Source organism: Bubalus kerabau, chromosome 5, assembly GCF_029407905.1.
Source record: "Bubalus kerabau isolate K-KA32 ecotype Philippines breed swamp buffalo chromosome 5, PCC_UOA_SB_1v2, whole genome shotgun sequence".
NCBI classification, from domain to species: Eukaryota; Metazoa; Chordata; class Mammalia; order Artiodactyla; family Bovidae; genus Bubalus; species Bubalus kerabau.
Window position 1 is genome coordinate 113042492 of NC_073628.1, and position 26768 is coordinate 113069259.

At 46.2% G+C, this 26768-nt stretch overlaps 1 protein-coding gene and 1 long non-coding RNA gene across 2 annotated transcripts in view; one reads left to right on the forward strand and one right to left on the reverse strand.

The window, feature by feature from the left end:
• The window catches only part of LOC129653252 (astrotactin-1), a 117701-nt gene extending 97496 nt beyond the window's left edge, over nt 1-20205 (reverse strand). The window contains exons 1-6 of the mRNA XM_055582746.1: nt 20158-20205; nt 19563-19637; nt 12862-12999; nt 12202-12352; nt 3496-3662; nt 168-362 (exon numbers count right to left, since the gene is read on the reverse strand). Coding sequence (XP_055438721.1) covers nt 168-362; nt 3496-3662; nt 12202-12352; nt 12862-12999; nt 19563-19637; nt 20158-20198 — 767 coding nt within the window. The 5' untranslated portion in view covers nt 20199-20205. The remainder of the gene's footprint in view (nt 1-167; nt 363-3495; nt 3663-12201; nt 12353-12861; nt 13000-19562; nt 19638-20157) is intronic.
• LOC129653257 (uncharacterized) lies at nt 282-7113 on the forward strand. Its single transcript, XR_008715019.1, has 3 exons — nt 282-476; nt 3469-3689; nt 4091-7113. It is a non-coding gene; the product is annotated as an uncharacterized LOC129653257 (long non-coding RNA).
• Nucleotides 20206-26768: the final 6563 nt, after the last annotated feature.

Below are 26768 nucleotides of genomic sequence, written 5' to 3' on the forward strand. Positions count from 1 at the left end.
GAAGGAGTATAAACCTAGAAAAGACCAGGGGGCAGAAAGTAACCTATCCTTTTAGGGTTGCATTTACGTGGATCCAAGATACAAGACTTTATGCTGGCTTTATGGCCCATCAGGGACAAGATTCATCAACAGCCCTGAATGACCAGCTCTATGGATGTGGGGTTCACCTGAACGTTCCTTTCAGCACCTGTCCAGCCGCCACTTCCTTGGAATGGTTATTGTAACCAAAGAACATCTCCCCAAAGAGGGTCTGGTTCATGGGAAGCTCTCTGCTTTCCCCACAGTCACCTCCCTCTGGGCATGTCTCCGTGATGAGTTGGCAAGAGCGTCCGTCCACACCAAGCTTGTAATCCTCGATGCATCTAGCATAGTGGAAAACTCAAGATAAGAAGTTATTCCATCAATAAGCCATGCAGCCAACTCCTAGGTTGGGGGAAAAAAAATGCCTTCAGAAGAGTGTTGGATAGCCAAAGATTGTGAGTATCCTGAATTGATTTTGTCCCCTTTATAACTCAGTTTCTTAGGTCTATAAATGGAGTCTCCTTGCATTATGTGATCATACAGAACCTCTCACCTTTCCTCCGCCGATAAGTGCTTTCCAGAGCTCTGCAGTTTTCTCTCCTCTATATGTATGATTTCCCAGATATGGTAAGAAACACTGGAGATAAGCTTATAAATGAATTAACATATTTATCACCCACTCCTTGGAAACCTTTTTTTTTTTTTAATTGGAGTATAGTTGTTTTACCATGTGAGTAGACACATTTAAATCCAAGATGTTCTAAAGCCTTTCTCCAGAACAATCTATATGGTCAGACCCTGTATTTGTTTGGAGGGTAATTAGGCAGCAAAAAGAATGACACTTAACAAATTAATAACCTTCTAATCTGGTCCTGTGACAAGTCAACTAAGAAATTAAAAAGATTGATCATCTTGCAGCTGTGTTCTGTTTGAATGTGTCCAAACACAAGATCAACCTGTATTAACTCCCCCTTCATTCAGAGTAGCCTTCCTGAATGAAATAGTTACTAGGACATGCTGTGTGGACACCTCCTGGGTGTCCTCCGCATTAAGCATGTGCAGTTACTCTAATGGAAGAGCAATACTAATGTTGGTAAATATGGGTCAATGACCCATAAGTCATTAATGGGGCTCTATTTGTAGTTCTAGTGAGAAGAACATAATTTGTTCCTTCAAGTAAGAAATATTTTGATAAAGCTGTCATTTTAAAAGCATATTGATTTAATTTGGGTCTCTCCTTAGAAGCATTCCAAATTTAGAATTTATAGATATCCATGACATTAAAACACATCATTTATTGCTATCTACAGTAAATGTTGCAATAAGATAAAGACCTCTGTTTTAAGAGAGGAACAAATAATCATAGTTTTAAGTGCTGAGAAGCAATTTTATCATGGCAATACTGCTGCCCTTTACTGAATGACCTTGAATCAGTTGACTGACCTCTCAAGAGCTCCAGTTTCCACATCTGTAAAAGTGGGAAAAACAGTAGCTGCTTTGTTGGATTACTGAGAAGTTTGCATAAGATAAAGAAGGTGCCTAGCTTCTAATAGGTGCTCATTAAATGTTGCTATCCTCATTAGCAGAGGTACAAATGGAGCCTATGTTAAGGCAACGTTGTTGCATCCCCCATTTACCATTTATATATCGTGTGAACAGGTGTAAGCAGAGCACTTTAATTACAAGCGCATGTGATTTGGTCTTCCTAAAGAACCTCAAATCAAGGACTTCTTTTGGCAGGCTATATATATAGTGGCTTGGAGAGTGCTAAATATACATGTGTACCAAATCCTGATGAAATAGGAAAGAAAAGTCCAGTTAGGGACCTACTGCATGGTCTAAGCAACAGACTTGGCTTGAGACCCACAAAGGAATGAAGGTTCCCTCTCAGTCCACCCTGAGCATCTCAACAACTTGCCCTTCCCCCTGCCCCAACTCCACCATAATTTGTGCTCATGGCTGCACATTGTTGTTCAGCTGGCCAGTCATGTCTGATTCCGTGCAGCCCCATGGACTGCAGCCTGCCAGGCTTCCCTGTCCTTCACTATCTCCCGGAGTTGGCTCCAACTCATGTCCATTGAGTCAGTGATGCCATCCAACCATCCCATCCTCTGTTGCCCTGGCTGTGCGTCCCACTGTAAACTCCTCTGAGAGGGAGGAGAACAGACCTCACATCCTGCTCTGTCTCCTACACGTGACATTTAACTAGTTTGTCTGCACAGAGTGGGTGTTCAGACACGTTTGTTAAATAAATGAGTGTGATGCAACTTTGGCTACATTTACTTCATTAATTGAAGTGGGTCAATCATAATGATACCATTATAGAGGCATTAAAATAGAGATCAAGCTTCCATTTATGGAATGGGATTTAAAAAAAAAAAACTAAACAGGAATATTGCTCAATTGCAAAGAAAGAAAATAAAATGAAATACAATAAAATAACATTACTAGTCCGCTGAATAATGTTCTCATGATTATTATTCAAGGCAGGCACTGGCTTTTAGCAACAATCCAGCATAGCTTTATTCCTATAAACACTGATTTGCATTGCAAGCCTATTGGATTGTGAGATCCTTGAGGACAAGAACTACATGTCCTTCATCTTTGCAGCCCTGTGGCCAACAGGGTATGTGGCATAAAATCAGTGCTCTCCCTGACAGGCAGGAGAAGACAGACAGGGAATGAGGTGGGGGAGGTGAGCTGGAGGAAGAGGGGGAGGAAACCACGGCTGCAGAAGAACAGGCCAAATCTTTACTTACTTTATAAATACACCATGAAAATATTTTTAAATATAATTCCAGCCAGTGGTATAAATTTAAATTTTGAGGGAACTGCAGAATTTTTGAAAAACCAGAGAGGGCCTGAATTCTAGTGCTCATCTTCCCACTTAGCAACTCCCCAGTCTTGAGGGTCTCAACCTCACAGGTGCATTACTTATTTTTATCAACTGTAAAATGGTGTGGTATCGCCTGCCCTCATGGGGCGAGTCTTAGAACAAATGACGGGACCAAGCCGCTCCACGGGAGACGGCTCTTTACACTGAAGATCGTCTGCGTCTGAGGGAGTATGGCTGCACCAAATGCTGGGACTTCAGCGGCAGAATTTAACCATGCCTGCACTCCCGCCTCGTCCCTTCTTTGATACGTGATTAGCTTTACATAATCTTCCCCAGGCTTTTGGACCACAGCATCCTATTGTCACAAAGCAATTAACATAGCACCACAAAACACAGTTTGGAAATTCTAGTGTAAGCCGGCAATGATGTAGGGGTTTTTCCCTAATTGTCAGCGCTAACACGAGACTTTCCCCGAGGGTCCTCCCAACTCTGACTTTAAAAATGTTCCTCTTCCAGTCCTGAAGGCAGTTTCCTCAGACCCTAAGGGCTGGCCTAGGTCGACCAGTTCTCTGTGATCTACTTTTCTGAAAGTCCCACATCCCTGCCAGCAGGTTGGCCTCGAGGACAGCTCGACTCACCCACAGAACATGAGGATGTTGTACACGGTGGGGTCATCCGGGAAGGGAGCCATCTGCTGCAGACACAGCTGCTCACAGCCCCCGTTGAAGCCATCAGAGCAGTCCACCCCAATGTGGCGGTCGTAGCAGCCGGAGCTGTCCTTCATGGGGCTGAGTCCGGAGGGACACTGGCACAATCAGAAAGCATCACACAGGTGGGTGAGCCAGGGGCCGGGGTTCTCTGGGAACCAGAGTGTAGCCACTGATGCCTATTTTTAGCACTCAGACTTGAAGCCGTCAACACTGGTAAGTCGTGCACGAATTTCCTACTATGCTGGACTCCCTGTAAAAGCAAGGGACCTCTCGCTTCTTCTCCCTGGGCACAGATCACACACATCTGCATTAAAGCTGATCCCTCCAAGCAGGCTGGAAGGGAGCACGGTGGCAAGACAGCGCCGAGGTGCCCCGGCCTCCCAGCTGGGCCTTAGGCTGGCAGGAGAGTAGAAGCAATGGGCCGGAACTAAAATGCATTCGCAGGGATTCCTTTGGGCAAGGGGCAGGGAGTGCTGCTGTTTGGACTTTGGATTGATAGGACTTTATTTTTTATGTTTCAAAGCACTTTGTCAATGTTGATGATGGATGGCGGTGCTGGAGAAAGTGGACTGAGTCAGGGCTGAGAGCTGGAAGAAGGAAGTGGACCTTCTCCGTGACCTGGAAGGGAGGTTTGATGGCTCTCCTAGAGACAGCGGCTGCACTTGTGAAGGTCCTGCCTCAAGGATGCCCTGGGGAAGACTCACAGTCAAGGGTGTGACCTTGAGGACCCACAGGGGCCACACTTGGGTTTGGGTTTTATCCCAGTTCCCTGGACACTCAGGGTAAAACATTTAGCTTTTTCTACACTGCCATGTCCTCCATAAATGTCTCAAGAATGACAGCAAAGGAGGTGATCCAGGAAGAGATAACTGGTCAGGTCTCAGGGAGGACAGGGAGGCTTGGGGAGCAGTAGGAAGGCTCACAAGGAACCCATGGTAAGCCAGGCAGTGGCCAACATTCCTACATCTTACTTATATAACCCTCACAGCATCTCATAAGGTAAGCAGGCTGATCATCCTCAATTTACATGTGAAGACACTGGGGCACAGAAAGCTTAACCTTCCTAATGTCATATGGCTGATCACAGGAAGACCATCCTAAAACCCTGGCTGGCTCGCTGTGGAGTCCATGACTTGGTTGCACCGTCATCACCTCACAGCAACATCAGGCTCTCATGCAACAGTCACCGTAAACTGAACACTTACTAGTAGCTGTTGCTTTGTTACGTGCTAAGTCACTTGAGTTGTGTCTGACTCTTTGCAACTGTAGCCTGCCAGGCTCCTCTGTCCATGGGATTCTCCAGACAAGAATACTGGAGTGGGTTGCCATGCCCTCCTCCAGGGGATCTTTCTGACCCAGGGATAGAGCCTGTGTCTCTTATGTTTACCTGCACTGGCAGGTGGATTCTTTACCACTAGCACCACCTGGGAAGCCCATATTATTCTCATTTAATAGACTTGGAAACTATTATCATTGCCAATTAATGCATAAACTTCTCACCTCACTGGACTCCATCTAAAAGCCAATGGATATTTTTTTTTTGCCAACCCACTTCCTCTGTCTATGCAATAGAGGCTGTATGTCTGCATTACAACGGATTATCTCCAATAGGATGGAAGGAGACAGATAACTTGCCCAGGGTGCAGCAGTCTGTATAGGGCAGAGCTGGGCAGGTCTGTCTAAATCTGACCTACTATCAGCTACCTAACACACTCCTTCAAAACTGGAACCAAACCAAAAAATGCCTTTAAAAACTCAGTGGAACCCTGTTAAAAACTGCCCCTCCTGCCCTGCTGCCTGGCTAGCTCCTGCTCCTGGTTGCCAAGCATCCTGGCCTAGTAGCCTGGAGCTGTCGCAGGTGTGGCCCTGAAAACCCACCTGCCCACCCTCCATGCTTCCCAGTTGAAGATCACAGCAGGATGCGCACTGTTTGCTGACACTAATTTTGCAATTTCCCAAACAAATGCCCCCCCCCACCCCAACCAGGGGCCTGCCAGGCTTCCAGCCTGGTCCATCCCCTCTCTCCCCATGAAGCCAGCTGGAGTGCTGGAAGTGACAGCATTTAAAGATGCTTCCAAGGGCTTCCTCGTGCCATGCGAACCCAGATGTTTCAGATGCTGGTAAACAAGCAAACGAGGCAGCTGAGGATTGCACCCCACATTCTGTTAGCCTCCCCAACTCATCCATTTCCTTGGCCACCCAGCTGTTAGGCCAGATGTGGCACCAGAAGGGAGCTGGCTTCACCGCTGTGAGGCTGCCCAGGCATGGATGTGGGTACTGAAACATAGACGTTTGATTGGAATTAAATGGGCTGCATTGGTTGCCACTAGTTCTTTTTTTTCCTTCTATGAAGCTTGAGAAAAGCCGTCAGAGAGACTAAGCTGGTGCTCCTGTTATTCCCACCTCATGTGGTTTCAACCCTTGTACCAGCTAGCTATCTCAGTCATCAGCCAGGACTCCCCATCTTCTCAACCACCTGCTTTGTTTCAGAATGCCCCATCAAGTGTGATGTTTGACAAAGATGTCACCAAAGAAACCCGAGCAGGCTTTGTTCCAGAATGCCCCAAACCTAGCACATGGGCATCTTGCCAGGCCCTGGTGTCAGATAACCATCACTGTGCCAAATTGGACCACCTGATGTTTACACTTTCTCAGGAGATTTGGAAAGAAGACAGAGTTAGTTGCTTTGTCTAAGCTGGATATTCTTTTCTCCTAAGCAAAGCTAAAAATAATAATAACAGCTATTGGGAATTAAGCAATTCTATGTGCAGAACAATCTACATAAATTATCTTCAGTCCTAACTACACAATTAGACTTTTCCCCGCTCATTTCATAAAAGAACAAACTTAGACTCTGAAGGATTCAGTGGTAACTTGTTTAAAGTCAGAGGTGGAAAATGGCAGAATCAGAATTTGGATCTAGTTCTATCTGACCCCAAAGTTCAGTTGTGTCTCTTCCACTCGGCCATGCTGCTTCTCAAGTGTGAAAAAAACCTGGATCTTGGGATCACTAAAAAATAAGTCAATGTGTCAACAAAATAAAGAAATCCTGCAGATGTGTTGTTTATCTGATTGTCTTAAGCAACTCCTAGAGTACATTCTGGAATCAATTATGGATTTGTAGATTCAGTCTGATATTCTCTCTCTCTCCTCTTCACACACACACACACAAACACACTGTATTATGGGTACATATATTTATAGGACAAAACACTGCAAACCATTCAAAGCAATGACCATGAAGGCAAGACAAGATCCTCAATCACTAAAAAAGATGCAATTATCTTTACTGCACTGTAACTTACTTGGGTTGCAGTTCAAAGTAAAACATTTCTGAAAGATTTCCAGAAAAGAAAAAAAAGCTGAAACCAAAAATAGTTTTCTTCTTAACCCTTGTTGAACTAGAATTCCCATCCCCAAGGAGTCTAATTAATCAATTTCCCATGGTATAAATTTGCTTCTGTTTTAGCCTAAATATTTATTGGGCTATTGTCATCACATTTTGAGATTCTCAAAATCTGCATGTATATTGTAATTAGCCTCCAATTAAAATAAATAAATTTTTTAAAAATGAAAAAAAATCTGTATGTAAATACAATGCAACTATAGGCTCTAAATCATGGCCTTTTCCTAGAAGTCTTTGAAGCCAGAGACAAGTTGTCAGGAGAGAAATCCTGCCTCCAGGAGGAGTTTGTAGTTTCCCTCTTCAAGGACTGGCTACTCTCTTCTCCTGGCTTGTGGACAATGCCTCCACTTCTTCCTTAAAAGAGAACTGCCTGGAGACTTCCTTGGTAGTCCAGTGGTTGAGAATCCATGCTTCCAATGCAGGGGATGCAGGTTCGATCCCTGGTCAGGGAATTAAGATCCCACATGAAGTGCATCACAGAAAGACCCTGTGCTGCAGCTAGAGAAGCCTGCGCCCCACGACAAAGACCCCGTAGTCAAAATAAAAGCAAAAACTTTTTTTAATAAAAAAAAAAAAGAGAACTTTTTGATCAGGATTGAGCTCCAAGGTCAGATCTTAACCTGTCTTTGTGCATAGGTTACATTTAGCAGTCCCAGGAAGAAAACTCCATTTATTATGGCAACAACCCTCCCCCATCAAGAGGGCCTAATAAATGAGCTCATATTTCAGTGACCCCTAAAATACACAAGGTTAATCATCTTTCACGAGATGCTCATGGCTTCTTGACTTATTACTGGTCTAAAGCACAATGTGCTAATGAGATTAAAATGATTTTCCCCATTCAACTCCTTTTCTTCTCTGTCTTTTCCTTCTGTTTCTACCAATGCTTTTTGGTTGATTAATTACTTGGGAGTCTAGTCAAATCTCACTCAGCCTAAGACACACACACCTCAGTTCCAGACTATGAGATGAAGGCCCTGTTGGCAGATGAATATGACTGATGGACACGGGGTGTCTTCAGGGCCCCTGAGAGAAGAGGAACCACTTTTCTGCAGCTGAGCCTGCCTCGCTTTACCTGGATGATTCATAAGATATACAATTATAATTCCTACTCAAAATAGGCTTTTTTTTTTTTTTTTACAACACAGCAGTCTTATTCGTCTCATAAATAATGATTTCCCTCGCTGTTTGATGGGGACAGGTAAGCGCAAGCCATGCAGTACTTCTCCCAAGGGGGAAAAGTTTGATGATGGAATGAAATTTATATTTCAACATCCTGCCCTTACTTCTCTGAAAGCCTCTGAGGCAGACCCTTCTGCTTACTGTCCTACAGAGAGATGGTCATCTGTAATGGTCTCTGCGTAGCTGCGCTCCAGTAGAGGCGAAATGACACATTTCATGGGAAACCACTGCGGACAGCAAGTGGACAGAAGGGCGGCAGGGTCGCTGGGTAATTCAAAGCTCATTAGAGTATGATGCTCTGGCAAGGAAGGTCATGTGTTCAATACACGAGAAGCGGGACAGCAGACCTCTTCCTTCCAAGGCCACAGTCTGCCCATCTCTGCATGTGCAGACACCTCCCGAAGCAGAAGGCATCTGGGGCGGAGGGGCACTGTCAGGATGAGTGTGAAGATAAGGAAGAAGCATTAGGGCACAGGTTTTCCATTTTATAGTGTTTTTTTATATAGTTTTATAGTGTTGGAAATAATTTTCAAACTTTCAAATAAAGCCTTACATTAAACCTCAACAAGTAGGCTTGATAAGAAGGAAGATGCTCTGGTTCAAGCTGGGAGAGAGGAGACTGGTGTTCTACCCACCAAGGCAGCCCCAGTCTCCACTGCTGTCTCCAAGGATGTCTGTGACATAATCCCCGGAACCTGTGACAAAAGGGGCTTTTTAAGGCTCCTGAGATGAGGAGATGATCCTGGATTATCCAAGTGAGCCCAAGGGAATCACAGGAGTCCTTAATGGGGAAGAGGGAGGGCAGAAGAGAAGAAGTGCTACAGAAGAACAGTCCGGAAAACGCAACAAAGCTGATTTAAAGATGGTGGAAGGGGACCATGAGTCCCCAAGTGCTGGCAACCCCTGGAAGTGGGACAAGGCCAGGAATGGAGCCTTCAGAAAGGAACACAGCCCTGCTCACACCCCGGTGTTAGCCCAGTGACACAGAACTGGATTCTCACCTACCGAGATAAGAAAACGGCTACTGTTTTAGGCCATCAAACCTGGGGTCATTTGTCACAGCAGCATAGGCCACTAACTCAGGGACTCTGCAGGACGGCCTGGGGCTCCACCAAACAGAGCACAGCACCCTCCTGCCATACAGGTGGTAACCACTGCTCCCACCCACCATGGCACAATAGGGGCAATGGGAAGCAGTAAGACCCATTGTCCGGGGTGGTAGAGGGTGGATCTCTGCTCTGGGAACCATTCCTGGGTTTAGCAATCCTGCCATGGAGTGTGGTTTGTTTTGGAACAGAGTGGACTGAGGCTGATACAGGGCTATGCCTTTCACGGGCATTTGTTTCCTGTCCCCAGAGACTATATAAACAACAGGGCAATTAACTGAGTAGCAATTAACCCTGTGGGAGTCCATGCATAGCAGAGAGACGTGCCCTGCCTTCCTAGAAAGAAGGAAGGTTGAGCAGCCAATGTGGACCACCCCACCTGTCTGGCTTGAATTCAGTCAGGAAAATTTGTGGTTGAATATGGTCTCTCCCCACATCTCTGTCCCCTTTCCAGATCCCGTCAGGGCCAGCGGGCTCTGAGTGCCTCCTCTCCTTTCATAAGCATAAGCCTTTCTGGGGAAGCCTTTCAGTTCAGCACCCAGAGAACTGAATGCCAGGGTTGCTGTGGATGGAGAGGAGGAAGGCAGCCGATTCTCCCCCAAAAGTGCAGGTGCTACAGCTGATGCCCTTGTCCCCAGCCCACCTCCTGATGACATAGGGCTGCTGTGCTAAGACGACGAGGCTTTAGGAGGGTGCTGCTCGGTGGAGTCAGCTCAGGCTCAGTGTCCTCAGTAGGGTCATGGGATTATGATGTGGTCAGCTTTCAAGTCCCAGCCTTCCCTTCTCAGGGATCCTGGGCTTCACGGCCAATGAGAAGCAGTCACTTGAATGGGCCTGGCCCCCTCCTCCCTCCAAGAGCCACGTGGACCACTGACTTCAAAGTCTTACGCTAATGCCAAGCTCCGGTGTAACTGGGTGACTTCTCAGTGGCTCCGATTCGTAAATACAGCAGTCCTACAGCAAATGCATATTCATCGTAACTATTCCTGCGAGTTCCGTCTCACAGATCACAGAGTCAAAGGTACAAAAATACATCAGCACAGCAGTATGCCAAGTGGAAGGGCCTAGGATCACCAACAGAAGGCAGCTGACAGGCAAACCCCGGGGGGCTCTGAGAAGGGGCAGAGGAGCGGGAAGAGATGGGGAATAGGGGCAGAGGAGCGGGAAGAGATGGGGAATAGGTCCATGTGCAAGTGTGTGTATGTGTGGGCACACTCAGACTCACTTGAGGGCAGGGATGTGTACATACGTGCACACGCAGGGTTTCAGTACTTAGAACGACCCACCGAGAGAGCACCAAGGAAGGAAAGGTTAAAATCTGGATGAGGAAATGCAGGTTGAATTGTTAAAGAACAAAAAACAACAACAGCTGTCCCGGCTGGGAACTCCATTAGACAGTGAGACTGTCTCCCGAGGGGGCCAGTTGGGAAGTTCATTGCTTAAGACAACTGAGGGTGGAATAGGAAGCTGGGGAACACCCAGGACATCCACTTACTACTGACTGCTTCTGGGAGACATGACCTAAAGAGCACTTTTCTTTGTTTCCTGGTAGTCTTCTCTGTCTTCTCTTCTTTTTGATGGACTGGCCAGGTCCTCCACCTCCCTGCCCCTCCAGTCGTTCTCTTTCCTTTTTCTTCATTTTCTGTCTTTCTCAGGAGAATCAGGCTCCTGTCAACTGCTGCCCAATCTATGAACACTGGGGAGGTCTCAGGGCTCTGCACCCAGTACATATCCATCTTTGATGGAGAACAGCTCCCTGCACAGAGCAGGTGCTCAGAGACAAGGAAGTGGGGGGTATGAAGGATGGAACTGGCCCAGCATCTTCCCAGCTTGCCCCTGCTCTGGGTCCCTTTACAAGAGCACAGCTGCCAGACTGGGAAGCAAGATGAACCTTATATCCTCCCTAGAGCTGGAAGCTCCCAGCTCTGCCTGGAAACACTGCATAACAACATGTCTCATTTAATCACCTCTTCCACTCCTTCATGCCAACTTTGTGTACAGCATTCCTGTCTCTCTTCTCTGCCCCATTCCCTTTCCTCTCTGTGAGGACTGCATCATTCCATCCTTAAGAGAAGGGAAGGCTGAAAACTGATAGTGTTGATGGGCAAGAAAATGACCAACATAAAGGCACCAGCAGACTTGCCCACCTGCTCCTGCCTCCATTCACCTACGCGGGTCTACCAGTATTCACATCCATGGCATGGCATGGAGCTTAGTCCACTCCAGCCCAAACAGTCTTTGTATGTCATAGCATCACACAGCTTGTACATCGTCAAAGCCCATGAAGTGAAAGTGAAAGTCACTCAGTTGTGTCTGACTCTTTTCGACCCCATGGACTAGAACCAATAAAGTAGGAAACCACCTTTCGTGAAGCAAGAGTTCATTGCCATAGTTTCAAAGGGGATGTATTTTTATTGTTTCTCTGCCATTCCTGGCATAACTTACTTTTTTTATCATTCTGGACTTAGGTAGGTATCTTCTAAAATTTCCTATTAAGTCAATGTAATTTGACTCTAAACAAAGGTAGGCGTCTTCTAGAATTTCCTATTGTAGTAAATGCAGTCTATTTCCTATTGGAGTCAATATTTTACCATTGAGCAGTTAATTAGTTCTCAAATTGTTTGAGGATATCGCTCATCAACTAGAGTGCAAGACTATTAAGAAAGAAAGAACCATGCTACACAGTTCATGACATTTTCCTTGGATAGTTACAGTACACACAGTAGGTGCTGCATAAATACCTCTAGATTCAATGGCTGGTAATTAGCTCCTTAGCTCTGTCAAAAGAAAATTCGTAACATAGACTAGACAGTAGTCAAAGCTAGGGAGGAATCACTCTTGCCCCTCTGTTTTACTCACACTGTTTCCACCTCTATCTTCATTGTGTCTTATCCTGTGGCCCCACTTTCTGAAATTACAAGCTCAACAGGGCAGACGTACCACGCAGCCGGTCGAATCCAGTTTGCGATCTGAGATGCAACGGAAGTTCTTACTGCAGCCCCCATTGTCCTTGCTGCAATCACGGACTGGTCCAAACGAGTCTAAGAGGACCTCCAGGCTGTCGAAGGAGGACGAGGTCATCAGCTCCTCTCTGTGGGAAGAAGCGGCAGGAGGTGGGAGGAGGTCAGGGGACGCCAGGTGCAACAGGTAGCTTCACATCCCATGTTCCTGTCTGGCCGACCAGATCATGTCTCACTCTCTCTTACAAATACTAAAGATCAACCAGTCTTGGAGCCTTGAACTAACAAATTATAGACATTCTCCATCTCTGGGAAATCAGCCAAGGCAGTAACACCTGGTCAAAGAAGGAGGTCTAAACTCAGGCAAAGAAATTAACATTTTATTGCCTGTCAGTCCTGAGGGGCCGTAGAAGTGCTTACAAACTCTCATTTTATGTCCTCTCTTGGTGCATGAGCCTTGGGGTGTGCAATATTGACCCAGATAGACTAGACCTTGGCACTGCATCTGGGGAAGCGGAAGGCAGCCTGCCAGCTTCTCCTTCCAGCTTGACTCCTCTCCCAGCGCTCGGGACCTTCGGGGAGTTTCTCACTCAGCCTCCCAAACCCAGCGCGTGCCTCGGGGCCCCGAGGCTGGACTCACCGGACCTCCACAGCATCTTCCATCACTGTCATGTCTGTCTTACACTTTGCTGATGGGTTGATGGCCAGTTCAGCAGGTGGAATCACAAAGCTTTTGCTGAGCGGCAGCCACATGCCCTCCCCAAGCGTGTAGGTGAATCTGCAGGGACACCCAATGCCACCTGGTTAGGGCTGGGGATAAACACCACCGGAGGACCTGGCGCCCTAACTCCAGCTGCTTCCTTCTCAACCCTTGTAGTCCTCTCCAAAAAGGAGAGCGTATTCCCATTTTATGGATGAGATAATTGAGTCTGATGGAGGCAGAGAGGCCGACACCTGCTCACGCATCCAGACCATTGGAGAGCTCAACATGTCATCCACTCGCCAGCTGCTAAAAGTGTCTCTTCTTCAAACCATAAGACATCGAGTTCCAGTTTCCTTCAGATTTGAAGCTGGGCTTCCCTGATCTTAAGTCAGATATAACTGGAAGCATTTTAATTGAAAAGACACACCGGCCTCCCACCATTCCCATCCCTCAAATTGCACAGCCACACTGGTAGCGATGCTTTCTCTCTGTGCTTGGAGGAACCCTACCAAGGAAAGGAAAGAAGCAAACTCCCTTTTTCTGGCTTCTGTGAGATGGGAGCAGAAACAATTGAAGCCAGGAGCCTCCCGGGGGAGAGAAGAAGATGAACAAGGCAAGCCTACAAGTATTCTCTGCTCTCTCTCTCTACCCACACCCCTAGCTAATGGCGCTAACCCTCTGGAGGCAAGGAAGATTTTTTTTTTTTCCTATAACAAGGGCTAAAAGGAATAAAGGAATCAATCAGCATTTCACGGGAGAGCTTAAGGAAACCATGAGAGTATTTGTTTATTTATTCATTCATTTGATTTCAAAGGCATTCAAATGCTCTGTGTTCACAGTCAAAAATAGTCCCTGGGATAAAAGCCAGTGTGGGTGGGATATCACGAGGCTGTGGCAGTCTGGCGTCCCCTTCCCACTTAATGCGGAGGGTGGAACAATGGAAGGATGCGTACAATTAAACAGAACCAGCACCGGCTTCATTAGCATGCTGGTCGCTGAGCACCACTGCAGGTCCCACTCCTTTCTCTCCCCTAACCCACACGCTCCTCTCTCCACCACCGCCCCCCCACCCCCTGCCGCTCCAGGTTGCCTGAGATGCTAGGAAAGCAGACTGATGACGTGAGATCTTCTATCAGACATGTAGCCCTGCTCAGGACGTGGGCCACAGAGAATCCCCATGGCCCAAGGCTCATGAGTTACTTAGTAACTAAGCCCCATGCTTTTTCATCCACTCCCTGAAGGACAGACCTGGGTAGTAGAGGAGCTGAAAGAAGAGAAAGCAGGGGCCCAGGGTGGGTGGGGGGCAAAACCACTGAGCACGTGGGTTTGGGGCAGGACTGGGGAGGTTTCTCCCTGATTCCCAGCCTGACTCTCAGGGCCCTACTTCTCTGACCTGTGGGGGCACCTCTGCATTAGGCAGCACTGAAATAGCAGAGATGCGTTTGCTCTGAAGGAGGCACTCAGTTCTCCCTACCCATGGGAACCAGAGGCAATAGGGGGGTGATGTCTGTGCAGGGAGCTGTCTGCACCAGATGAGGGAAGCCCATTACTAGGGGGACAGAAGAGGAGACCCACCACCCCACTCTTCTGTGAAATTGTGCCTGGTGAAGGTGAAGGCATGCCAGCTCCTTCACACACACACACACACACACACACACAACCACACAACCCCTCCTATATACACACACACATGCTTGGGGAGGGCATTTGGTGGGTGTGTGCATGTGTGCAGGAGACCTGGGTTCAGTCCCTGGTTGGAAGATCCCCTGAAGGAGGGCATGGCAACCCACTCCAGTATTCTTGCCCGGAGAATTCCATGCACAAAGGAGCCTGGTAGGGTCATAAAGAGCCTGACATGACTCAGCAATTAACCCTTTACTTTAAACCCACAGAAATCAGTCCACATCTCCAAAGATGTCAGTCTCCAGTGGCGGCTTTCACCAAAATCGCTTCAAACTTTCTGTTCCTACAATGCAATTGGACTATGGCTCCTAAAGTTGTCCTGATTTTCTCTTCTCTATGCCTTTGCTCTTAATCCTCCTCCTTTCTGAGTTTTCTTTCCTCTCCTTTGCCAGACTCATTTTAAGACTCAGTTAAGGCCCCACCTCTTCCTGAAAGCTCTCCAGGGCCTTCACACTCTTAGGCTGAGGAAGGGACTCTCTTCTGCATATGGCACCTTGTCACCCCAAGATGCTGATCTATACCCACCTTTTCACATGTCCATCACCATTCATACAAACATTCTCTCTTGGATGGCAGAGGACAGTTCTTTGTCATCTTTGTATTCCTCACCACCAAACATAATTTCTGATCCAGGAAGGTCACTCCATGAATATTTACTGACTGATCAACAGGAGATTCAGTTATGTTCTTTAGTTTGAACAGGCTGCTAGCGGATATAATCCCAATTTCCCAATTTAAAGATAGAGGCGGTGGTGGAAATTCTTGTTCATTTAAAATAGGATATGGGTTAATCGCTCGGTTTGAATACATTTAATGGTTGAGATGGAGCTGGATTTGATAGGATAAAGATCTTCCTGAATGCACAGCAGTTTCTGAAACATGACACTCTACCAAGTTAATAAGAAAATCTCCACTCTCTGGTAGGGTCAAGGTGAAGAAGTCCTGTAGGTGAAGCAAAGTCAGGTGTGGGTAGAGAGTAACGTTTATTGAGAACTTTCTAAAGCAGGTGCTCTGTAGGACTGTGTGATTTATCCTCACCGCTGCCCTCTGAGATTAGTCGATGCCTTGGTAGAATGGGAGAAAATGACTAATGTTTTAAAAAGTTTAGCAACCTCCCAAGGTCACCTCTCCTTAAGTGGGAAAGATGGGCAATAGCCTGATTCTCAAGTGTTGCTCACAGCCGCTTTCCAGCCCATGTTGGCTCATGCCTATGAAATTCTGAAGTTTTCTTTTATCTGCAAAATCTACTGAGTGACTCCAAAATCCAAATATAGAACAAACTGTCAGAGAAAAGCTGCTTTCTAAAATCTCATCTGTCCCTCATCCATGTGGATTTGGCAGGAAGGACTTCAAAAAGCCACCAAACAGAAGTTGGGTGAACATCTGGAATGCTTTCCCAGGTTGGGTCTTCTCGCATGACAGTTGGTGGTGACCAGCACAGTTGATGGCTCAGCTGTGGACTGAGCCCTGCACATGGCCCTGTTGAACTGGCACTTGAAATTTCTGTCCAGAAGCAAATGTTTGCCAGAAAGCACTGGACGGAATAAGCCTGTGCTCTCACTGTGGCTTGGCATGAAACAGAATGTGGGAAAACTGAAAAGTCGCTCTTAGCCTGGCGTCTCCACCCTTTCCTAAAGCAGGCCATTCCAGAAGGAGGTCTTATTCCAAGGAATGCAAGTACAGACTTGGGAGGACGGTCTTTGAGAGAGAAATTTGGTCTGTACTCACCCCTGCCACCAGAGGGTCTAGTGGAATGGAGTGATCCTAGCTACCATAGAAAGACCATCTTCAGCACCAGGAAAGTTGGCTGACGAGACTCATCCTGGAGGTTCAGGGTTCCCCTGGACCCTGTGAGTCTAGCTTGGACCCCTTCCAAGGCATTCTTTGGGATTACAGATTACCAAGGTTAGGTTTCAAGGCCTTTTCTCAATCTAATTAGGAAATACCTGAAATGATCATCTACAGATATTTACTGAAAACCTACTTGCTCAAAGGGCTTCCCTTGTAGCTCAGTTGGTAAAGAATCTGCCTGCATTGTAGAAGATCTGGGTTTGAATCCTGGGTCAGGAAGATCCTCTGGAAAAGGAAATGGCAACCCACTCCAGTATTTTTGACTGGAGAATTCCATGCACAGAGGAGCGTGGTAGGCTACAGTCCATGGGGTCGCAAGAGTCAGACATGACTTAGTGACTCAACCACCACCTATATGTTCAAAGGGCTTCCCAGGTGGCTCAGTGGTGAAGAATCCACCTGCCAATCCAGGAGATGCAAGAAATGAGGTTTCTATTCCTGGCTTGGGAAGATCCCCTGGAGTAGGAAATGGCAACCCACCCCAGTATTCTTGCCTGGAAAATTCCATGGACAGAGCAGCCTGGCAGGCTACAGTCCATGGGGTCACAAAGAATTGGACACAACTGAGTGACTGAGTGCACACATGCTTGTTCAAAACAGTGTGCCAAATATTAAATATTTAAAACCATAACAGGTACTCCCCTCCCTTCAGGACAACAACCATTTCATCAGAGAAGCAAATACACAAATTAGAAATAACCATGAAATAAATAATTGACAAATACATAGTAAAGTCAGTATATATACAAATTTGGAGGTGGAAAGTCATTGTGAATTGATGCAATGGATTGGAGAAGCTCCAGGCCAGTGTTTCTCAATCCCAGGTACAGATTGGAATTACTGTGGTGTTTTTACAAAACACTTATGCCCTGGTCCCACCGAGACTCTATATCACATATACAGTTTATGTGTCAAGACTCTATATCATAAGTGAACAGAGTAGCAAGTAAATAGTTATTTAGCTCCTTTAAGAAATTGTCAGAGAAGGCGATGGCACCCCACTCCAGTCCTCTTGCCTGGAAAATCCCATGGACGGAGGAGCCTGGTAGGCTGCAGTCCATGGGGTCGTGAAGAGTTGGACACGACTGTGCAACTTCACTTTCACTTTTCACTTTCATGCATTGGAGAAGGAAATGGCAACCCATTCCAGTGTTCTTGCCTGGAGAATCCCAGGGACAGGGGAGCCTGATGGGCTGCCATCCATGGGGTTGCACAGGGTTGGACATGACTGAAGCGACTTAGCAGCAGCAGCAGTAGCAGCAGCAAGAAATTGTAGTCACTGACCATATCACAGAATTTTCCAGAGCGGCCACTGGTAGTTGGTTTACTCAGATCACAGAAGGTTCTGATTAAAATTCTAAGTATCTGAAATAAGGAGATCATGACCCAATGTTCTCATTTGAGCCTAGTTACTGTCTTGTTAAGGATCAAAATGATTAATCACTTATGGATTAACCCACCAACTTCTGAGATAGTTGACCGCATGGGTCAAACCATACAACTGACTCCCTCTGTCGTAAGTGGGTATCACATCCAGTTGGTACCTAACAAATTTGAACAGATGGTGCTTGTGGGGATAGAAACACGATTTTTGTGCAGGTTCTTCTCTAACAGCAATTTCATGGAGGCCCTAGTTTTTCTGACTTTTAGGGGAGTGGGAACTCATCCATGTTAATCAACCCCCACCAGACTCCCCATCTGCCTTATCTTTATCACCTTTCGAAGGTCCCAACAGACAAGCGGTAGGAAAACGGGAGGAAAAAAAGAGTCGGCCCGATAATAAATCATTGTTGGAAAGTTTAAATGCTTGAGTCATAGTCTAAGGAATACAGCTGACATCTCTTGTAGAACAAATCCTCAAAAGCCGCCTGCGGCCAAGGCCATTAATATAACCCAGCCCGTCCCAGGAGAGACACTCGGAAGAGAAAAGGGCAGGGAAGGCTCTGGGAGAAAGCGGTTCTGCGAATCTGGACTCCCAGCTAGAAAGGCACTTTAGGAGAGTGCGGTGGTGGCCAAGCCCAGTCTATCCCAGACAGAGAGAAGGAGCAGGAGAAGCTGAGGCAGAGGAGCCAGCTCAAGGAGGCAAATACAGAAGAAAGATTAGCATCAAGGCTGGCACTGGCTGATAGTGGGGGCTGGGGCAAGGAATAGGCAAGACTCTACACACCCTCTGCAGTGAACAGGAAGCAAGTTTTCTCTTTGTGCGTCATTCCTCTAACATGCCATGCAGTAGGTATTGCCTCCTCTGACATCAGACACTTGGGCAGGACTATGTATGCCTCGCCCAGAGGACTTGTTCACGAAGGGAGGTGCACTCATGTCCACACGGCAGCACAAGCACAATCTCTGGCACTTACTGGGTACTCAGCAGATGCACATTAAGTTATAAACAGACTGACAGAATAAATGGAAGATACAGTCTTAGCCTGGAGATAGACTTGTGTTCCAGCTAAGGTCTGGTGGGAATTAGACTTTATGAAAATCCCATAGTTCACAGCTGGCACCCAAATTCTTCCTCTGCCTTCGGACTTGTCTAATACGTACCATTACCATTCCCAGGTATGTAGGTAGAAATTTGGGAGAGACTGGAAACATCCAATTCGATGAGGAAGGTGGTAGATTAAAGAAAATAATAATGAAGTATGGCTGAGAAAGGACAGAGGCAGAGGTGGGAGGGGTTTGTTCTAAACAACTTAAGGTTTTATGTGGAAGGTGCAAATTAGATGCAAAATGGAGAGGCAAAGACTAACATTAATTGCTTGTTCTTTGCCAGTTCCCTTGCTAGGGGCTTTCCCCGCATTATCTCATGTATTCTTCACAACAATAGAGCCTGGCATGCAACGCAGTTCTGTTTAACAAGTGTGGAATCGGGGGGTTCCAAGAGTGGGGGTTCCAGAGCAGGCAAGGAAGGAAGCCAGGACCTCAACAGAATCCATTCATCCTCCACACATTCCACGCTCTCACTGGATGAAGGGGGCAAGGGTTCCTCTTACTGGGAGGGTAAAATGACTACATGTGTTTCCCATTTTATCAATTACCACTAGGAAAGAAAGTTCAGTGGGAAGTAGGATGTGAGGCTTGCACATCCCTAGACAACCACTTACCTGAATATTTTATCAGAAGGCTGTTCTCCCAAAACCAGGTCAAAGCCTCGCTGAAATATTGTGTAAGGCCAAGGCCTGAAAGGAGAAACAGCATGCAATTAAAGTCAATCAACAAACATTCCCTGAAGGTCCACTCTGTGCCTAGTACCACACCAAGGTTCTGGAGACCCAAAGACAGAGGGGACCTAGTCCGGGTTCTCAAGAATCCCACTAATGTGAGTTCACAAGACACAGAATGCTGGAACTCAATTAAGAACAGTATCAATCCAAAAATCACTGACCCACCAGGAAAGTGGAATTTAATAGACATGACAATTGGAACTCCATAGATATATTTACGGCCCTTCAGTGACTTAGCAGCAGATATAGATTTAACAGATCCCTAGCTTTGTCTCACTGAAGAAAGAGGAGGAGTATGATTTCTTGGAAAGACAAAGCCTCTGGAATCAGACAGTTCTGGGTTCAAACTCTGTTCTGCTGTTGAGTCAGCTGTTTGCCTTTGGGTGATTATTTGCCTTGTTGAGTCTAATTTTATCACTTGTAAAAATAGGATTGTTAATAGTGGCTTCATAGACACCATGAAGATGAAGCAAACCTTTTAGGCCAAAGCCACAGCTCATATGGAGTTCTCCTCATGCTCCCTTTCCCTTAAAATGACTTGAAGGTTCTGGGTTTTTGACAGGTCCCAGATGGTTTCAATCATTACCATGTCACTCATTCAACCAGAAACAAGCATGGTATTTTTGAATAAGACTTAACTACCTTCCCGGAGAAGGCAATGGCACCCCACTCCAGTACTCTTGCCTGGAAAATCCCATGGGCGGAGGAGCCTGGTAGGCTGCAGTCCATGGGGTCGCTAAGAGTCGGACACGACTAAGCAACTTCACTTTCACTTTCCACTTTCATGCATTGGAGCAGGAAATGGCACCGTACTCCAGTATTCTTGCCTGGAGAATCCCAGGGACAGGGGAGCCTGGTGGGCTGCCATCTATGGGGTCGCACAGAGTCAGACATGACTGAAGCGACTTAGCAGCAGTAGCAGTAACTACCTTCCCTGGTGGCTCAGACAGTAAAGAATCTGCATGTAATATGGGAGACTCAATCCCTGGGTTGGGACAATCCCCTGGAGAAGGAAATGGCAACCCAGTCCGGTATTCTTGCCTGGGAAATCCCATGGACAGAGGAGCCTGGCGGGCTATAGTCCATGGGGTTGCAAAGAGTTAGACACGACTGAGCGACTAACATTTTCTTTTCACCAGTCTCTTTAGTGAGTGGGCTTCCAAGGTGGAGCTTGTAGTAAAGAGCTCACTTGCCAAATGCAGGAGACTAAGAGACAAGTCAAACACTAAGCAGCTAAGCATGCACACGCACCCTAGCATTTGGATGTTGCATATACTTGAAACTACCAAAACTATTTCTTTTCAATAGCATATATCTCTTTGTTAAGCCAGATGTCCAACTTCCAAATTATTTACTCCTTCAAGCAAGACTTATAAAGCCCAGCCTTGTGTGGATACTATGTAGGGTACTCACAGAGTGAACTGGGCCCTTGCTCTCATGGAATGTATAGTCTCCGTGCAAAACCAATCATACAGTCTCCATGTATAACCAATCATATCAACCCAATAAACTAACTACTGAGGATTTTACTGCAGACATGCTTTTGGCTTTCAAGGACTACAGAAAGTCAGGAGAATAAATCGACATAATCATTTGGGACTAAATCCAACACTAGGAATCAACCCAGTTGTTGTCAATGGTGTCAACAACAGAGGGCATTTAGGGAAAATCTAGGGCAGTCGTCATTGACTGACACAATGACTGCAGGATATTACTGGCATTTAGCATGTGAAAGCCACTCAGTAGTGTCTGACTCTTTGCAACCCCATGGACTATACAGTCCATGGAATTCTCTAGGCCAGAATACTGGAGCGGGTAGCCTATCCCTTCTCCAGGGGATCTTCCCAACCCAGGGATCAAACCCAGGTCTCCCACATTGCAGATGGATTCTTTACCAGCTGAGGCATAAGGAAAGCCCAAGAATACTGGAGTGGGTAGCCTATCCCTTCTCCAGTGGATCTTCCTGACCCAAGATCTTCCTGATTTAGTGGATCTCCCAACTCAGGAATCGACCTGGGGTCTCCTGCATTGCAGGTGAATTCTTTAAAGGGCATTTAGAAGGCTCGAATTTAGAAGGCTGTCCAGTGTTCAGGACAGCCCTGCATGACAAAAAATTGCCCCAGGCTCTGCAAACTTTTGAATGTCTTGCTGCACATTTACATAGGTAAAAACCTGCTTATTATTATCTCAGCCTAGACACTAACTCCATTTACCCACAAGCACAAAGCAGTTTGTACTGTTTTAATATAAGATGAATTGTCTAGGTGTATAACTACCATGTAAATTAAGAGAAGATTATACAAGATTACTCGGAAATTTTACCAAGATTCATTCATAATTTTGGAAAATCACATCATTGTTTGCAGTGCTGTTCATGGTCTTTGAGTCACCAATACAGCATGTCTACATCAACCCAATTGCTCTTATATATATTGTGTATTACATATTACTTCACATTTTATATTATGGGGACTCTACATTAGTAGAGTCTACATGTCTACATTTGACATGCAAATGTCTGTCAACTTTATTTCTCCTGTTGTAATACTGCAGAGAATTTATACATTAAAACAGCTACATTACTATAAATTATTTATTATCACTTCTCTTTTAATTATTCAGAAAACAAAGATCATGGCATCCGGTCCCATCACTTCATGGCAAATAGATGGGGAAACAGTAGAAACAGTGTCAGACTTTATTTTTTGGGGCTCCAAAATCACTGCAGATGGTGACTGCAGCCATGAAATTAAAAGACTCTTACTCCTTGGAAGGGAAGTTATGACCAACCTAGATAGCATATTCAAAAGCAGAGACATTACTTTGCCAACAAAGGTCCATCTAATCAAGGCTACGGTTTTTCCAGTGGTCATGTATGGATGTGAGAGTTGGACTGTGAAGAAGGCTGAGCACCGAAGAATTGATGCTTTTGAACTGTGGTGTTGGAGAAGACTCTTGAGAGTCCCTTGGACAGCAAGGAGATCCAACCAGTCCATTCTGAAGGAGATCAGCCCTGGGATTTCTTTGGAGGGAATGATGCTGAAGCTGAAACTCCAGTACTTTGGCCACCTCATGCAAAGAGTTGAATCATTGGAAAAGACTCTGATGCTGGGAGGGATTGGGGGCAGGAGGAGTAGGGGACAACAGAGGATGAGATGGCTGGATGGCATCACTGACTCGATGGACGTGGATCTGAATGAACTCCAGGAGTTGGTGATGGACAGGGAGGCCTGGAGTGCTGCGATTCATGGAGTCATGAAGAGTCGGACACGACTGAGCAACTGAACTGAACTGAACCACTTCATATTATTTTAAATTTTTATTTATTTAGACTTTATTATATATGATTTCATTTACAAATTAAAAAAAGTTAAATTTGTCATAAAATAGAGTGTTGGGTCTGATAGGGTTGAGACACCAACTTAACCCAACCAGCTAACCAATTAACTACTTGAAGGAGTTGGTAGCTGCAAAGTGAGGCCACTGGGTCTCTATAAAGGAGTGGCTGGGATGAGTGCATTCCTTTTTTATGCTCACTATTTATAAACACTTTATTCCTGGAATTCAACTTAGAAATACCCTGAGGCAACTAGAATTGGCTCCAAAAGGTATCCAAACACCATCCTATGAATAACCCCTGCATCAAATAAATAGCCCACGTGTGTTTTTCATGTTTGTTTTGTTCATTGGAGGTAAAGCCACAGAGTGGGGTTTAAATATGATTCTTTTTTGCTGAACAGTAAGTGTGGCTTAAGAGCAGCTAAAAAATACGTACTAATTCAAGAAAAAGACTAAAAATTAGGGGGAAAAAATGTCCCATCTGATCCTAGATACCTAGAGAAGGCAATAAAAAGAGAAAAGGGACCTGCAACTTTCTCTCTCCTTTGGACAAAATCATATTTTATTTACTATCAGTTGAATAATTTTAAACAACACACGTTTTGCCTTCAAGTCATCTCCAGTACTCAAAATGGGTATAGTGTGTAATTAGCGTTAATTCTTGGCATGATTCCTTGGTTGTTTGAAAATATATTTTGTGGAGCCAAATTTTAGACTAGCATTGATTACAGCGTGGACAATTAAATACATAGAATAATATAAATAAACCTGTATTCAAGCCATAGGTAAAGAATCAGTGAGCCCAGAAACATTGATTAAGCACACGTTGATGTGCTGTCAGATAGTCAGGGCAAAGAGACTTTCTGCTCTCAAGAGTCCCGAGTGTCAAAACAGGCAACTCAGATGCGCCATCTGGACCCCACCCTGGTCACAGGGACAGGCAGCAGGACATAGTGGGTAGGCTGTGGGTTCTGGCCTGCCTATTCCAATTCCAGCTTAGCCATCAATTGCTGTGTGACCTTGACCAAGTCCCTTAATCATTCTGTGTCCCCATTTCCTCATCTGTGAAATGAGGCTGAGAGTAATAACTTTATCAACCTGGCAAAGCTGTCATGAGATGGAACTAGTTACTATGATTAAAGCGTTCCGAACAGTGTCCGGCATTCGGTGAGTGCCATACCAGCATCTGTTACATAAGTGAAATGTACTAGTTACCTGAATCCAGTATAAATACTACAAAAAGGAGATTCCCAAGCTTTTAATGAGGAAGCAGTGTCTTCCCTTCAGAGGCAAACACAGTACCACACCAGGCTTTAACTCAGCTTGTAAATGTATTTGTGTTGTCTGGAGAGGAGCCAATGATGCGTGTGGGAGACAAACCGCGCTCCCACCTCCCACCCGGGCCCCACTTCACAGGGACTCTACAACACTGACCTGAGATGCAGAGAGGAGAAGGGCATGCTGTGCGAGGGGAAGAGGAATCAGAGAGTCTGCAAATTGCTTCAGCGAGGAAGGAAAAGAGAATTGACTTCTTTCCTTCCCTTGAGTCAGGGATGATCTGTCAGGGAGATGGGGATTCTTATTTGATTTATTTAGCAAATATTTATGGAGGGCCTATTGTGTGTGAACTGTGATACTAGGCAACGGGAGCCGGCATAAAGAGATTCTTGCTCTCAAAGGAATCTATAGTCTTTCTGAAGAAACACACGCACGCCCAGACAAATAGCAGGGAATAAGTAAAAAGGAGGAAGCATGGGACTGGAGCAGATAAGCTAAGTGGTCCTGGCAGCAGCAGATCACTCACCCTGGGTGCCGGGAGGGCTGGGTGTCAGCCGTGCGTGGCGGGGTAGCAGAGGGAGCCTGATGCATGTGAGTGGAGAGGCCACAGGGGGCCACCTAGGAAAAGGCAGGGTGAAGTGATGGAGTATGTGTGCTCGGTCATGTCCGACTCTTTACAACCTCACAGACTGTGGCCCGCCAGGCTCCTCTGTCCATGGGATTTTTCCAGCAAGAATACTGGAGTAGGTTGCCATTTCCTCCTCCAGGGGACCTTCTTGACTCAGGGATCGAACCCAAGTCTTCTGACTCTCCTGCATTGGCAGGCAGATTCTTTACCACCGAACCACCTGGGAATCCCTAAGGGATGAAGAGCTAGACCTAAAAGTGTTGAAAACACTTACAGCTGAGTTACCTGAGACCAACTGAAAGAGGAAGAGGTCTTTGCATTAGGCGTTCTGCATGTGAGCCCAAGATACATACCCATCTCCAAGCTCAGATGGAAGCTGCCACAGGGATGCCCGGCAACAGGTCTAGAGGCCCTAATAATTGTCCCTCTTCTCTGTTTCTCACTCTATCGGACCATTTTTTCAAAATGGCTCATGCACATGGTGGAGACTTGGCCTCTCATAGCTCCAACTCATGTCTTTACAAGCTCAGGCCACAGAGAGACACTGCCCATCCACGGAAACAATAATCCGTGGAAGAACTGCTTGATCTATCTCAGATCAGATGAGGAACCCGGACCAGTCTCTGGGGCCAGGGAAGCAGAAGCATCCAAACAGCTTCAACTCTCATTCAGTTTCCAGGGCTAGAGCCGGGAGGATGGGGAGTGTCAAACAAAACGATCATTTCCTGCTCAGGTTCCCTCTGCTCGTGGTGGAAAGAGCTCGGCCTCCCACCAGGAATGGGTGGCATTACAGAACAGACTACACCAACATTAGTTTTGGGGAAAGAGTACCCACCTCAGAGCCCAAGGATAGCATCAGGCCAGATGCGGGGCAGGAGACTGAACACCGTAGTTGGAAGAAAACCTGAGCCTTTTGACTCCAGCTTAGGTAATGTGGCCTGCAATATTCTCTGTCTTACGCTGGGCAACCCAGTCACATCTTGGTTTAGGAAAATTAGCAGAATTGAAAGTCAGAATAGAGCTTATCTGTTTGTTTGTCAATATCGCCAGTCTGACAAATCAAGACCCTGAAGATGGTCCTCCTGTGTGGGCAGCTACAGATGGCCTAGATTCAGGGGCCTCTCAGGCCAGCACAGGAGCCATCTGGGGTTCACTACCTTGAGCAGAAACATAATCTGCACCACAGAGGAGCCTCACTGTCACAGAAAGACATCAGCCACTGGGACACACGTGCAACCTGGATAGGCTGAGAGCTATTTGTAACCTCGTCTTTGCCTTTTCTCCTCTGCCCTGTCTCACATAATTCCAAACAGTTTATGCAGAGGCTTTGTTAAGCACTGGAAATTTCTAAGCTTTCAGTTTCTCTCCTCAGTTCTTGCTCCTCTTTCCCAAGACACATCAGCTATCACAGGGTTTTTTCCGTTAGTTTTTCCTTCTGGTTAGCCCAGAAGTTGGTCGTGGCCTTGACTTGACTTGACTGGTTGCTTGGGCATTCCTTCCACCATGTAGCCTAGACCCAACTGCATGAGGGAATCCAGCATGGCCAGACCAATGGGATGATCCCTTCACATCTGTTCTCCTAGGGCAGAAAGGGACCACTCCTGCTCTGGATAAGAGTATTTTTAAATTTGCTTTTTGATTAAATGCTAGTCTCAGCTTTCCGGGCTTCCCTGGTAGCCCAGTCGGTAAAGAATCTGCCTGCAGTGCAGGAGACCCAGGTTCGATTCCTGAGTCGGGAAGGTCCCCTGGAGAAGGAAATGGCAATCCACTCCAGTATTCTTGCCTGGAAAATCCTATGGACATAGGATCCTGGCAGGCTACAGTCCATGGGGTCTCAAGAG